This window comes from Cibotium barometz, chromosome 20 (genome assembly GCF_041138505.1).
Source record: "Cibotium barometz isolate CiBa-2024 chromosome 20, ASM4113850v1, whole genome shotgun sequence".
In the NCBI taxonomy this organism is placed as follows: domain Eukaryota; kingdom Viridiplantae; phylum Streptophyta; class Polypodiopsida; order Cyatheales; family Cibotiaceae; genus Cibotium; species Cibotium barometz.
Window position 1 is genome coordinate 10,118,671 of NC_141065.1, and position 15,317 is coordinate 10,133,987.

The window sequence follows — 15,317 nt, forward strand, 5'->3', positions numbered from 1 at the left end:
AAGGCTCTGCTCCAATAACTGACTCAGCTCACTAAATGAAAATGAGACTAGAGGCCACTATTTATACTCACTTATTGCTTGGGTAGGGCAAAAAGTAGGATAAATAATAATAATAATAAACCTCCAAAAATAAGGTAACGACCTCTAAAAATAGCTACAGGCTGGGGAAAAATACAAGACGAAGACCAAAAATACTACAGGGTGGCCAGCCCACATACAAGGGCCTGGACCATCAAGATGACACATCTGGACATGACAATACTAGCTTTAACATAACACACTCACAAACAAACACCAACACACCTACACCAACAACCTAATTCGCAAATACACACCCGCACACACCACGTGCGCACACCACACATACAAACCACACGCACGCACCACACCCACACACACACCACACGCACACACCACTCACACACCACACACAGACAAACCACACGCACGCACCACACACACACACCCCACACGCGCACACAGGCAACGCTCTTGCCCTCGCGCGCGCGAGACGTGCAACCACACACACACACACACACCACACACAAGCACACGCACGCACCCCCGCTCTCGGGCACTCTCGTTGTTGAGATGCAAACACACATAGGGCGAGCTCACACACACACAAATTTCTTTCTCTCTCTCTCTCCTTCGTGTTGCTCCTCCTCTTCCTCCTCCTCCTCCTCCTCCTCCTCCTCCTCATCATCATCATCATCATCATCGTGTTGTTGCTCCTCCTCGTTGTTGCGGTTCCAGTTCATTCGATTTAAATCCTGTGATTGAAACAAATCATTTCAGCAAATAGAGATTTACATTGTAACCAAAAATTCTATATTAGCAAAATTCTTACCAGTGGAAGCCCCGCTGCCACACGTTGTCTGGCATCATGCTCATGCCAACTTCTCAATCGAGCCCGCCGTTGTGAGGACTCCGTCATATGGATCCTCGGTCTCCCCACCTGAATGGGCTCGGGAGAGACATCGTGAACGGTTCTAAGATGACCGTTCACTAACTTTTTGGTTTTGAAACGCTTTTGACAAAGGGTACACTCATGACTGTACTTTGAGTGGTGTATCACCTATTGAAGTTATGAGTTATTATTAAGCTAACAATATACAATAAATGTTTAGTCCACACTGACCTAGTCAAATTTCCTTAAAACTAGATTAGAAACATCTTTTATACCAATAGCTTTAATAATGTGTTCTACAACAAACTGCAGAAAACAAATTTCCTTAAAACTAGATTAGAAACATCTTTTATACCAATAGCTTTAATAATGTGTTCTACAACAAACTGCAAAAAACAATCTAATGTGTCGAAACAACCAAATTTTCAATCATGCATACAACTGTCTTTACAAAACAAGAGGGAAGAACTGAACATCCAACTGTCATAACTGGCTCCCATAAAACATTCTTCAAAACATTGTCCATGTACTGTAGAAAGAAAGAACTGCCTCATAATACTGCAATCATCAATAACCAGCAACATAGGGAAACCAACTTCTGCATCCCACTGAGGCAAGAACAAGAATGTCCCTGCTAACCACCTATAGCGCAACAAACCTATCACAAGTGAGTCACAACAAGTGCACCACAGGCAAGAAACATGACCAATGATAAAAGGCCATAGACCTTTGGTAACTGTGGATCTACATGGCTAAAGTGAGACAGTCATACATGCTCCAATCCTAAGCATCATCCTGTATATCTCGATAATCAAGGAACATAGAAGCATAAAAACCTAGAGAAAATCAATCCAAAAGCTGTCAAACAGAACCATACTCCACAACGGGGAACCATCTGGCAAGGCTCCAACCGAGAGAGGTCAAAAAGTATGCTGCATCTGAATACCTGTCATCACATCAAAGGAGAGAACATGCTGTATATAAGACCATAAAGCCCCCCTCCGATGACTCATATAACTGAATTGGAGGAGTGACCATGGGAATGACAAGGTCCAATCACCAATGGAACCCCCTCTCACTGCTGAAACCTGATGGAAGCGGTGCCAATATCAAATGCATCCTCTCTGCTCAGCACAAGTGCTGAAGCACACAGAAGAGGATACCCATGATGAGGCACATAAACTGGAAGTGATAAGACCTCCAATACCATCTGAAACATGGAACATGAACTCCCTCATATATATAAAGTTAGTGGAATACCGCCCTTTTTCAATGAACAGGCGGGTTTCAAGGAGAGTACTTTCCCTATTAGCAGCGAATTGTTTGTTCCAAGGTGAAAATTCTATACCCTCACCCATAGCTCGTGATTGCACGAAATGCCATTAGCTTGTACCTAACTACCCCAGTTTATCTTTTTTTATAATTGAGAGAATTTTGCAATATGTATGAATTTGAATTCATGTTAGTTTGTACAAGGCATCTCTCTCTCTCTCTCTCTCTCTCTCTCTCTCTCTCTAGGTACATGCTTGTAATATATAATGCTTACCATCACTAACTTTATTTTTGTTTGTTATTACAAAGAGGAGTTTTGAGCTATGGAGACAAAGGTGAAGTGATCCACACTCTCTCTCCCTATCTCACACACACCTTTTTTTTTCTAATGACCCTCCTGCATCTACACGATCTTATAATAAATGTGTTTTTTTCTTATTTTTTAAATGTTTTAGAGAGCTATTGATGTGGGTATAAATTGAAAAATGTAATGTTGTGAAATATCTTTGCTGTGCTTTTTTCTTTTTGTTTTAATGTTGGTAGTTAGTCAACCAGTGTGCTTAGCCCGTGGGTCAGCAGGCCTCTATGTGTGCGTGTGGACAGGAAGGGAGTGAGGACTGTTTTGTGGCTGTGCCCGCCGGCCTTGGTGAGGTAGTTAGTCAGCCAGTGTGCTTAGCCCGTGGGTCAGCAGGCCTCTGTGTGTGCGTGTGTGCATGTGTGTCAGTAGGTGTGACACACCCCTTACCTGGACCTGTCACATGTATGCAATGTATAAACTCACGTTTTTATATTGAGGTCGTGGGTCTCTAGGGAGGGTGGTCGAGCAGTTGGGTGTACAGGTTTTCCTTGATGGAAGGAATCCCCTGTAATACAAAGGATTCACCCTAATACAAACAAGGGGTCCACCTTGATGCAAACAAGGGGTCCACCCTGTTAGAACGGCTCCACTCTTCATTAATCCACCAGTCCGTAGAACAGCAAACCTAGAGCTCCGTTACAGTTCTATCCATGTTCTCCGTAGCATAGCAAACCTAGAGGACTACAACCAAGAATCCAAACCTAGAGCTCCGTTACAGTTCTATCCATGTTCTCCGTAGCATAGCAAACCTAGAGCACAGCAAAACACTCTGCATTTTCACATTGTGTTCACAGCAGTCAAGTGGGCACCCGCCGGTGAAGAAGCCGCAGCACAGGCGGCGTGTTACAGATCACAAGGCGCTCTGAGAGAAATCCCCGCCCAAGGAGCAACGCGTTGTCGGGCATGCCAAGGAACAGAAGGAGCTGGACTGGGGAGCAACAAGACGGGGGAGGAGCAGGAGCAAGCGGGGAAGCCTGCGAGGGCGGGGGAGGAGGAGGAGGGGGGGGGGGTGGAGGGGAGGGAGAAGGTGGAGCAAGGTCTGAGGGAGCAGGCTCTAAGGGGGAGAAGGCGCTAGGTACACGGGCGAGGCTGCCTGGGGAGCGGCCGCGCCAGCCTCTTGTTGAAGAGGGTCAAAACGGTTCCACATAGGAACCCAATGTTGCCGCTGTTGCTGCTGCGGCGGACGGCCCTGCCGAGGGGTAGGCTGCTGCTGCCGCCCCCTGTGGCGCCCACAAGCTGGCTGCCACTCAGGGCCCTCCGGGGCCGCCGAAGCTGAAGAAGGGCCAGGGGCCGGTTGCTGAGAGGGCTCACCCGCCGGTGCTTGCTGGGCCGAAGCTGCGCTCTGCTTTCTGCTGAGACTGTTGTGACTCGGAGTGAGGGCGACGCCTGGGGCAAGCCTTGGCTCCTCCCCACCCTCACATCCTGTTGCTACCTTATCACTTGCGTTTTTCAGCCGTGCTAGACCTGCGTTTTCTGGTGCAAACAAGCAGCCCCTCACCTGCGTTTATCCTCTACATCAGCGTTTTCTTGCTGACCTTGGACAGCCGGTGCACGGTCACTTTGCTCCTTGGTCTCCCCGCTTGGAAGCTGAACCATCTTGTGATTTTTCCGGCGTTTCTCCACTTCTTCATTGCTGTTTTTCAGCCTGTTTTGGTGCAATTACAGCGCCTACCTACCCTTCTCGGCATCCGGTGATTCCATCACTGTGTGGTTTGCTTAACCTCTGCGTTTTTCGCGGAGTTTCAGTCCCCTGTTGCTGCGTTTTCAGGTTTGGACAGCACCTCACTTTTGCTTCCTCGGCATCCCCTCGGAGTCCCTGTGCATCTCCCGTCACTTACCCTCTATTTCACGGTCATCTGGTGCTTCCCACGGCGCGGATTCTCTGATCCTCTCTTCACTCTGTTTCTGATTTTTCACTTGAGTTTCCCTTTGCTGATTTTTGTCTGTAGTTATGGCCAATTTACCAGCCATGCCCATCTTTCCTCAAACAGTGAAAAGCTTGATGGCTTCAACTTTGTTGTCTGGAAGATGAAAATCATGGTGATGCATATGTAGTTCGACTTGTGGGACTCGCTTAATGATCCTACCCAAGCCGTTTGTCCTAGTCTTGCTCTTGCATCCGGTGCTTCCACATCAACTTCTGGCGCTTCTACATTGACATCGACATCTTCATTAGCTACCACATCTGTGAGTTTACATGCTGGCTCATGAGAGCTCCCTCAGAAGCCGCTGCGCATGATGCTGCATTGGTTTCTACATCCAACGGGGGTGGTGGTGCTTCTCCGGGACAGATTGGACCTGGTTCTCAACCTAACCGTCTTGGTATTACTTGTACCTACTATGGAAAGAAAGGTCATTACGCAGCTAAATGTTTTAAACGATGGCGGGACTGCAAAGGATTCTGATCCTGAGGAAGGGACAGCTTCTCGTCATACGGCTGTCACTGCCATCTCTGGCCCTTCACAGGCCGATGGCATCTCCCTCTAGCCTCACACACCTCCTTCTTTCCTCTTATGACAGAGATCATTTTGGCTCAGAGTTTGCCGGTTTACCACCTTTGGCAGCCTACTCCTTCGGTCAGAGTGCTTTGCTTCAGGGGGGGTCCTCTTCCGCCTCTCTCTTCTGCTGACCTCACCCGATGAGCTTACCGCTTGTCTTCCGTCTTTCCCTATACATATATCCTCTTCCGCAACTTGCTCCGTTGTTGGCCTCTCCATCAGCTACCTTGTGGGACTTGATCAACCTGACCATGCTTTGGTCATCATCAGATTGGTGCTGGACGGTTCGTCATTTTGTTTGGCTGGCGCTCCACTTCATTACAAATCTCCAGATTTGCCAGGCGTGTTGCATCTTCTTCCTCAGCTCCGGATCTCTCGTTGAGGGGGGGTGTTAGAAATCTCATCTCTCGATGCTTCGCGCCCTGCATACGGGCTTCACACATCATGTGCACTGGCCCTTGGTTGTGGGTTGGCCACCCATACACCTGCTGGACAGGGATCTCAGGCACACTTAGGGTTTGCACAGCACTTTGCCCGATTAGACCTGTTTTGGGTCACTTTTTCATTTTTATAATTGGAGGGTCTATTTTAAGTAGGGTCGTGGGCTCCTGGTCAATGCCCGACCCCCCCCATTGAATATATATATATCATACCTACATACATATATACATACATACATATGTGTGTGTGTGTGTATACCATTACACATTGGTATTTATAATGCAAAGTTTGCTTGTAGTTTTGTTATATCCATAAAGAGAAAAATTCTGACTTTCTTATTGAGTTAAGTGTTTTTAAAAAATTTATTCCATTCTTTTAAAGAGCCTAATAACGTTTTTCATTTTTGTTTATACACACACACACATACACTTTTTTAATTTATTAAAAAACACTCCATATTAAAATTCTAACTAGGCTTTTCACTTAATTAAAAACCATAACATGATTAAGAAGTGTAGTAGCAAGTCTGGCCACCACCACCTTACTAGAGGTGACTCAGTGGAACAGATACAGTTACCTCTTGGAGTTTCCTATTGGAGTTCAATAGGCTAGTAGTGATCCTTGAGCTTATGAAGGGTCATTGCCTTTACTCAACTGCTGTGTTGGAAGGATGTCATCTATCACATAGCTTTAGGAGGGATAGCTATAAAAGGCCAAAGTTGTTTACAGGAAAAAAAGCTCTCTCACTATTGCACTCACCCACTAGTCCACAGAGTGTCTTATGTAGTTCTCTCACTTGAGTCCACACACTATCCCCACATTAGCACATAGCTAGTTTTGGAGCCTCTATACACATTGTATCTCGTCCCTGGATGTTCATTGTACTTGAGATAGTGAGAGGAGAGGTTAATTTCACCTACTTTTGTATTCTATGTTGTCTTCATTTCTATTCCACACATAAGACATTGTACTGATATGGGATGGTAATGGACCCATATGGCCTCCACGGCCCGCAGCGGTGAACCCCACGGTCCGCACTTAACCCCACGATCCGCACTTAATCCCACGGTCCCGGGGTCACCCCACACCGGCGGCTCAACCCCACGGTCCCGGGCTCACCCCACACACCGGGCGGCTGAACCTGGTTCGTTCACCATGTCCTGGATGTAAGTGCAATCAACAACTTAACGAGGGCATCGAACTTGATGAGGGCATCGAACTAGCATGGCATCATATGTGCTCATCCATGCACAATAAGGGTCGAGGGCTAGGACAAGAGCTAACAAAAACAGGACATGATGGAACCGATTGTAGTTCCTCTCAAGGGCAAAAAAAGAAAGCACCCTATCTTGGACGTCAACTAGCGTTATGGGATACAAGTGTAGCAAAGATATTCACAACACACTGCCTTTCAATTTGTACTACCCACATCAATAGCTTTGTGAAACATTAAAACAATAAGAAAAATGCACAGCAAAGCTATTTCACAACATTACATCTTTCAATATGTACCCACATCAATAGCTCTCTAAAACATTTAAAAAATAGGAAAAAAGCACATTTATTATAAGATCGTGTAGACATACGAGGTCATTAGAAAAAAAAAGGTGTGTGTGGATCACTCCACCTTGTTCTCCATAGCTCTGAACTCCTCTCTGTAATAACGAACAAAAATAAAGTTAGTGATGGTAAGCAATATATAATGCAAGCATGTACCTATAAAGAGAGAGAGAAATGAAATGAAATGAAATGATATATTAACGTCTTCATAAGACCAAAATGACCTATGAGACCAAAAAGGTTACAACAATTGGTGGATCTGATACAATGTCTGTGTAAGAAAAGCTAAAAACAACTAAACAACTAACTGAAACTGAAACAACTATGAGGAAAAGTACGGTACTAGGAGCTCCTAATGGATAACATCTGGGAGGAAAACTCCAGCAACAAAGGTAAGCATCATACACATCACTATCCAAAGATGTCTCTCATCGGTCGATGGCGGATATCTTCAATTTCCTCCATGGTGAGTACTCTGACTGGACGTCTCCCATGCCGTGCTAGTATGGTCCTGATCCTCCGTTGTAGTCTCCGCCGGTGTCGAGATGGGCCTCTCATCTTGGGGCGCCTGCACCGCCCCAACTCTATAGCCCGATCAATCAGTGTACCTCTGGTGCGGCTATACTCTCGGGTTATCTGCAATGCCTACTGGCCTGACTGCTCAATCTCTGGTCGAAAGAAGTCTGTAATCTGCCTCTGTAGGTGTCTCTCCCTCTCTGATCCCCTCCCTCTCAAGAGACCCTCTCTATGTCTACGAAGCTCCAGCAAGTATAATCCGAGGCATCTCTAATCCTGGTATCTCATGACTCTAGAAAGTGGCCTTAAACCCTCTCTAAACAGGCAGTGAAAACGGCCTCGTATCTCATAATATACTGGACAGTGACATATGTAATGTAACTCTGTCTCTGGCTCCATCTGGCACAGCTGACAAATCCTGGCCTCAGCTGGTACTCCTCTGAATCTGCCAGTCTCAATCTCTAGCTGGTGTGAGGATGTGCGCATCTGACCAATAGCACACCGTACCCCATGAGAAAGATGAGTATCCATGTAGCTGGGTCTAATCACAAACCCATCCTGCGTGAGCTGGAGAAGATGATCTCTATAGAAAGCCATCTTCGTACCAAGCTCGTGTGTCGGCTGTATCAATGTCCTCCTAGTGTCCAGCTGAATCAACTCCTGCCCGTGTAAGAGAGAGGGAGGATGCATCCAGGGAGTACTGAAATGGAGGTAGCCTGTCCATACTAAAGCCATGCAGCTGGAACCAGCTGGAACCAAGCTGTCATCTGTGCATACCAACATGATCCGTCTCCCTGTGATGCCAATTGTCGTGAAGACTCCAGGGCGAAGCGAGCATATCTGTCTCTAGGGAGCGCCCAAGTGCTATGTATAAAGGAGACTGATCGAGTGAGTGCCATCTCTGCACGGATAATATCATGTGGTACGGAGGCCTTGGCCCTAATCATCTGGGAAATCATAGAAACCAAGGGCCTCTCCATACGTCTCCATCCATCAGTGCTACCAGCTCGACTGTGGCGATCCACTAAGGGTCCTTATATCTCCACTCCATACAGCATGGTTGAAGTGACCAAAGTGTCAAAGAGCCAAAGCTTTGTTCAAGGTTCCTGAAACTGAACCTGCAAACACATCCTCTCTAGTCTCCCCAATGCTGCATAAGCTCTGGTCAATCTGGTCTCCGCTCCTCTCCTAAAGGAAAATAGTGGGAAACTAAAAACCACACCAAGGTAAGTATACGCATCTGTATATTCCATTGTCTCCTGACCATATGTAAAGGTGGGTACTGACCTCCTAACCCACTGTGCTGTGGTGTTAAACACCATCACCTTGGTTTTACCAAAAGGTTAACAGACAATCCACTGTCCTGTGCAAACGTGTGCAATGCATCCAAATGACGCTGCATCCCCTCTGGAGAATCTGAGATCAGCACAATATCATCAGCATACAATAACAGCGGAATCCATGTCCCTGCTAGCTGTGCTCCTCTGTCACCCTTCTGCTCTACATAGTCCGAAACCTCATCCACATACATCCCAAATAAGGTGGGAGAAAGGGGGCAGCCCTGTTTCACCCCAATAGTGGAGTGAACCATCTCAGATATACCCTGAGTAGTACGTACCTGCCCCACAACTATCCTGTATAAAGCCATGATTCCCCAAATCAGCTCTGTGGGCCCTCCCATCTCCTGTAGTCTGCGCATCAGTCTGGCTCTCGGTACTGTGTCAAAAGCTTTGCGGAAATCCACAAAGCAACAATAAATCCTTCTGCCATATAATCTGCCCTCCTCAATAATAGCTCTGAGTGTCAAGATATGATCAAGAGTGGAGAAACCACTCCTGAACCCTGCCTGCCCTGATGCACGTATGCCCTCTCTCTCTACCCATCTACTCAACTCCTGCTCAAGAATAGATGCATATAATCTAGCCAATGTGTGACCAATCATGATGGTATGATAATTCCCAGAAAGCATGGGATCCCCTGACTTGAAGATAGGCACAATCGTGGACATATTCCAAGTCTCAGGAAAACCCTCACACATGGCTCGGTTAAACATCATAGCAATAAGCTCTGCAAGCATATCTCTGGCATGAATAAAGTGCTCTGCTACCAAACCATCATGATCATATGCTCTCCCAGTCCTCATCCTGTCAATAGCTTTCCTTACCATCTCAGCAGTAAAGAAAGTGTCTCTGGGCATGGCTCCGATGGGTCTAGCAAGGGCGGCTGTCTTGGTGCTGTGTACATGGATGCTGCATACTCACCCCAAATCTCTGTGGAGGTAATGGCTGGTGATGGTGAATGCTCATGGAATAGTCTCCATGCCTCACCTGAGTCCTGACTCATAAATAACTGATACAAATCCCTCTCTAACTGAGCAAGATAAGCCCTCTTCTTCCGTCGCACTAGGTGCCTGAAGGTAATCCGTGGCTGTCTGTGAGTGGTAACACCCATGAGCACCTCTCTCTGTAATCTGATCCTCAACTCTCTACATTCCTCATCATACCAACTGTTCTGGGGCATGTTCCCAGATCGTCTCCGTGTAGGCTGACTATGGGGATATGCCTCTGATGCTGCAGCATGAAGCGTCTCTATCAATATCTGAGTGACCTCATCTAATGGCCGTCCCGGCTCCTCGGCACATAAGCGTCTGTATATCTCATCCGTGTACACGGTGTCAGTCTCCCTCGTAAAGGTATAACGAGTGTGTGTGGAGACCTGTCCCAATGGAGCGGTGCTGAACTGAAATGTGAGAGTGAAGGACAAGATAGCATGATCCACTGTTATTCCAACCGGCCTAGTGCCTACCATAAAATCCTGAAAAGAGGGAATGAGACTGGGCTGAGCCATAACATAGTCCACTGTACTAGCACCATGCCGATGTGGAAAGCTAGTGAAACCGCCCGATGTTGGGAATCTCTGTAGGCCATTCAAGATGGCCAATCCATGTGCAGTCCCCATGTCTATCAAATACCGCCCATACACTGTATGTTCCTCATCCTGTGGGAGTCTAGATAGGCCCATATCCCTGACATCAAGCTCTCTCAACATCTCCTCTGAGGTATCATAAAATACTGTCTGGTTATGGGCAGTCCTGGCATTGAAGTCCCCCAGGAGAATGATGTCACCATCCCTGGAGAACTCCCAAATGTCATCATCCAAAATAGAAAAGGGAGACTGCCCGCTAGGTGATGCATACACAGATGTACTAGGAGAGAGAGAGAGAGAGAAATGAAATGATATATTAACGTCTTCAGAAGGCCAAAATGACCTATGAGACCAAAAAGGTTACAACAATTGGTGGATCTGATACAATGTCTGTGTAAGAAAAGCTAAAAACAACTAAACAACTAACTGAAACTGAAACAACTATGAGGAAAAGTACGGTACTAGGAGCTCCTAATGGATAACATCTGGGAGGAAAACTCCAGCAACAAAGGTAAGCATCATACACATCACTATCCAAAGATGTCTCTCATCGGTCGATGGCGGATATCCTCAATGTTCTCCATGGTGAGTACTCTGACTGGACGTCTCCCATGCCGTGCTAGTATGGTCCTGATCCTCTGTTGTAGTCTCCACCGGTGTCGATCAATCAGTGTACCTCTAGTGCGGCTATACTCTGGGGCTAGCTGCAATGCCTACTGGCCTGACTGCTCAATCTCTAGTCGAAAGAAGTCTGTAATCTGCCTCTGTAGGTGTCTCTCCCTCTCTGATCCCCTCCCTCTCAAGAGACCCTCTCTATGTCTACGAAGCTCCAGCAAGTATAATCCGAGGCATCTCTGATCCTGGTATTGCATAACTCTAGAAAGTGTTCCGAAACCCTCTCTAAACAGGCAGTGAAAACGGCCTCGTATCTCATAATATACTGGACAGTGACATATGTAATGTAACTCTGTCTCTGGCTCTCCATCTGGCACAGCTGACAGATCCTGGCCTCAGCTGGTACTCCTCTGAATCTGCCAGTCTCAATCTCTAGCTGGTGTGAGGATGTGCGCATCTGACCAATAGCACACCGTACCCCATGAGAAAGATGAGTATCCATGTAGCTGGGTCTAATCACAAACCCATCCTGCGTGAGCTGGAGAAGATGATCTCTATAGAAAGCCATCTTCGTACCAAGCTCGTGTGTCGGCTGTATCCATGTCCTCCTAGTGTCCAGCTGAATCAAGTCCTGCCTGATAAGTATGGTAATCTCTGCCCGTGTGAGAGAGAGGGAGGGTGCATCTAGGGAGTACTAAAATGGAGGTAGCCTGTACATACTAAAGCCATGCAACTGGAACCAAGCTGTACCCAAGCTAGCACCAAGGGAGAAACAGTAGAGAATGTGTGGCTTTCCATCAAGAAAGATTTTAAATAAAGGAGGTGCATTTTTTCACCTACCCCATTTAGGCTACATAAGTGGCTCCATACCTAGGGTCTTAACCGAAAACAAGTGCAACTGCGTAAAAGAGTTAGATGTGTGTACGGTGAGGTGCGAGTGTGGTCAAGGGGTGAAGGAGGTTGTCCTGCAATCTGAGTTTATTCCTACTCTTAAGTGTATGTAGTCTGACGTTAATGAACAAGAGTGCTGTTATTATGTGTGTGTGTGTGTGTGTGTATGTAATCCTATTGTGTTAATGTTCATCAAATCAGCAACCTATGTTGTTGCACAAGTAAGCATGTTAGTATATGTGTTTGTGTGTGTGTGTGTGTGTGTGTGCGTGTGTGTGTGTGTGTGTGTGTGTAGTCCTATTGTATTAGTGTTTAGTAACAACAATGAGAAAAATAAAAAATGAAACAGTTTACTTGACAGCACGTTAGGGATGTACGTGGAGAGGCTTACCACCTTATGACTGCCGATTGCAGGTATTCGAAGATATTGTGTGCTATGTATTGAGGCCGAGAAGAGGTTCACGCACCAAAAGGGAAGCTTCGGGTGGCCAGCGTGTGAGGAGGAGTGTAATCGCAGGTTGTGTTGTCAGCAAATCTGATTGTCGAATGTGTGATTAAGGGTGCTCATTCGAGAGGGGAGTGATGAGCGCAAAGGGTAGATCGTGTGTGATGAGGAAGCTGATTCGAGACTCGAGAGTGCGTAAGGTAGACGGTGTGTGCTGGGATAGGTGTAGGTGATCCACGAAGCAGGGGTTTTATTATGGGTCCTTCACCTATATACATGGCTCAACTACCTGGTCCACCCCCTATATGAATAGGTCCGCTACCTACACAAATGGGTCCACTACCTATACATATAGGTCTACTAACTATATTAAAACGTCCGCTAGCTATATCTGGGCCATTATCTATATAAATGGGTCCATTATCTATACTAGTGTTACAGACCGGCCTACCGGGTAAGCATCTGCTCCACTTTTTTCGGGCCACTTCGCGGCCAAGACAAACATCATGGGGCTCTTTCCTTTATAGATCAAAAGAGCTACGAAGATAAGAGATTCTTAGTAAAGAGCACAATATGAAAAGCTTTCTACTACTTGTAAAGCCTTTGGATTATTGTTTCTACTAGTGCTAACTTCCCTTTTCTCCGTACGTGTTAGATTTTCAAAAATCCTCCTATGCTCTCATTTTACACTCCCCCTTATGCCTTCGTTAAGATCTCATGAAGCTATAAGTAGTTTAGTTTCTGAAAGTATGTAAAATCTAACGACGGCGTAATCCGGTCATTGGGACCCCAAGTTAATTGTTCTTTCAAGCCGGTAGATTTAACAGAATTGTATAAACTACTGTGGACACTATTGTGGACACTACTGTGGACATAAACTACTGTGGACACTACTGTGGACATAAACTACTATACGCTTGAGGTAGAAACAACTGTTCTCAAGAATAATATTTCGCTTTAAGTCATTGACCATGCATGTGTGCGCGCACGCGAGAGAGAGAGAGAGAGAGAGAGAGAGAGAGAGAGAGAAAAGAATTAAGTATATACTTGTTTGATGTAGATCATAGGTGAGTGAGATCTCGAGGATCAAAGGCAAAGCTTAGCTTGGATCCTCGAAATGTTCTCATTGTGAGTGTGTGTGTGTGTGTGTGTGTGTGTGTGTGTGTGAGAGAGAGAGAGAGAGAGAGAGAGAGGAATTAACTTTTTACTTATTTGATGTAGGTCATAGGCAAGGGAGACCTCGAGGATCAAAGGCCAAATTAAGTTTGGATCCTCAAAACATTTTAAAAAGTCGTACTAGATCGAAAAAGTATTAGTAGGGTGGGTGAAGTTTTTTTGGTGACTGTTTGTGGTGGCTTTTTGTACTTTCCATTTAGTGGGATTATTCAAGGTAATGAGCACTTCAAGCTAAAAAGTACTTTTAGGTCGGCCACTACTATCACTAACACTTTATATGTGCATGGCTTATTCTTGAGTAGATAAGAAGAATAAAAAATAGAGAGAATTTAGTCTCTCTAAAGCTCCACCAAAGCAAGTTCTCCCTCTCTCCCTCTCCCTCTCCCTCTCTCTCTCATATCCATCTTGCACATAGGCACGTGCGATGCCAAACACTTTCACCCTCGCAACCTCTGCACCAAGGCCTTTCCGACAGTAGAAAGGTTGAATAAACATGTTTGTGCAGAGCATAAGCTAAGATGTTACCCCAAATTGCCGAATGGTCAGCGAATATCTGATTTGCATGATGCCCCTTCCTGGGAGAGACTGTGTGGACAAAGCTTGTTAGATCTCCTTCAAAGAGGTTGAAAACTGAACCTGCTGAAGCTTCAAACGCAAGAGCTTCAACCTCGGTGTTGAAAACTCAACCTCCTCGAGTTTTCTCAAGACCTTCAACCGCGAGTTTTATCCACCAGGTGTTGAAAGCTCAAACAGCAGATATTGAAAACTCAACCTTGAAGTTGCTTTTTCGACCTTGCATACTTAAAACGGCTCCACTACCCGTTTGTATAAGTAGCGAACTTATTTTAAAAGATAAGGGACCCATTTGTAAATGCTCTCAAACGCATGTCACAAAACGCATATAGTCCTGGCAAAAATCCGGTAGAACCTCCTCTGTTAACTCGAGCAAATAACCACAAAAAAAAAATAAGAGGATAACAAATCATGCCAAAACCTGGCAACAGGTTCGCGAATCTTTCAACCGGAATCACTGAGCAACCATACTCCCGCAGTGTAAATACATGAGCTGTTCTCCCTGCTCTACCAACACTGTAACCGTGAGCTAATCGACAAGCTCACATCGTGCGGTATCGATGTATACACGCACTATCTCCCACCTGCAGAGAACACCGCACGTAAACCCTGAGTGCAACCTACAATCGCAACCTGGAGTGCAAATCAAATCAACTCCTGTATGGTATACGTGCGGTGTTCTCTGCAATACCATACAGGAGTTGATTTGATTTGCACACCAGGTTGCGATTGTAGGTCGCACTCAGGGTTTACGTGCGGTGTTCTCTGCAGGTGGGAGATAGTACGTGTATACATCGATACCGCACGATGTGAGCTTGTCGATTAGCTCACGGTTGCAGTGTTGGTAGAGCAGGGAGAACAGCTCATGTATTTACACTGCGGGAACATGGTTGCTCAGTGATTCCGGTTGAAAGATTCGCGAATCTGTTGCCAGGTTTTGGCATGATTTGTTATCCTCTTGTTTTTTTTTGTGGTTATTTGCTCGAGTTAACAGAGGAGGTTCTACCGGATTTTTGCCAGGACTATATGCGTTTTGTGACATGCGTTTGAGAGCATTTACAAATGGGTCCCTTATCTTTTAAAATAAGTTCGCTACTTATACAAATGGGTAGTAGAGCCGTTTTAAGTATGCAAGGT

At 45.8% G+C, this 15,317-nt stretch overlaps 2 protein-coding genes and 2 pseudogenes across 3 annotated transcripts in view; 1 reads left to right on the forward strand and 3 right to left on the reverse strand.

Annotated features, from left to right (window-relative positions):
* The window catches only part of LOC147627534 (NADH--cytochrome b5 reductase 1-like), a 140,929-nt gene that overhangs the window by 107,948 nt on the left and 17,664 nt on the right, over positions 1-15,317 (reverse strand). The window lies entirely within an intron of this gene.
* The window catches only part of LOC147627535 (NADH--cytochrome b5 reductase 1-like), a 73,675-nt pseudogene that overhangs the window by 40,780 nt on the left and 17,578 nt on the right, over positions 1-15,317 (reverse strand). The gene's annotated exons all lie outside the window — the stretch shown is intronic.
* On the reverse strand, positions 218-4,792 carry LOC147627538 (uncharacterized). The gene is made up of 3 exons (XM_086814458.1): positions 2,457-4,792; positions 851-1,078; positions 218-773 (listed from the first exon to the last, which is right to left on the reverse strand). Exons 1-3 carry the CDS (start codon positions 2,457-2,459, stop codon positions 615-617), a joined length of 390 nt encoding a protein of 129 aa, XP_086670584.1. The 5' UTR covers positions 2,460-4,792; the 3' UTR covers positions 218-614.
* LOC147627539 (uncharacterized) lies at positions 4,763-5,510 on the forward strand (annotated as a pseudogene).

What these genes read in the sequence shown, in the direction of transcription:
- LOC147627538 (XM_086814458.1), bottom strand. An exon ending in TGGCAGCGGGGCTTCCACTG is followed by an intron (nt 774 to 850) that starts GTAAGAATTTTG and finishes TTTCAATCACAG; the next exon opens with GATTTAAATCGAATGAACTG.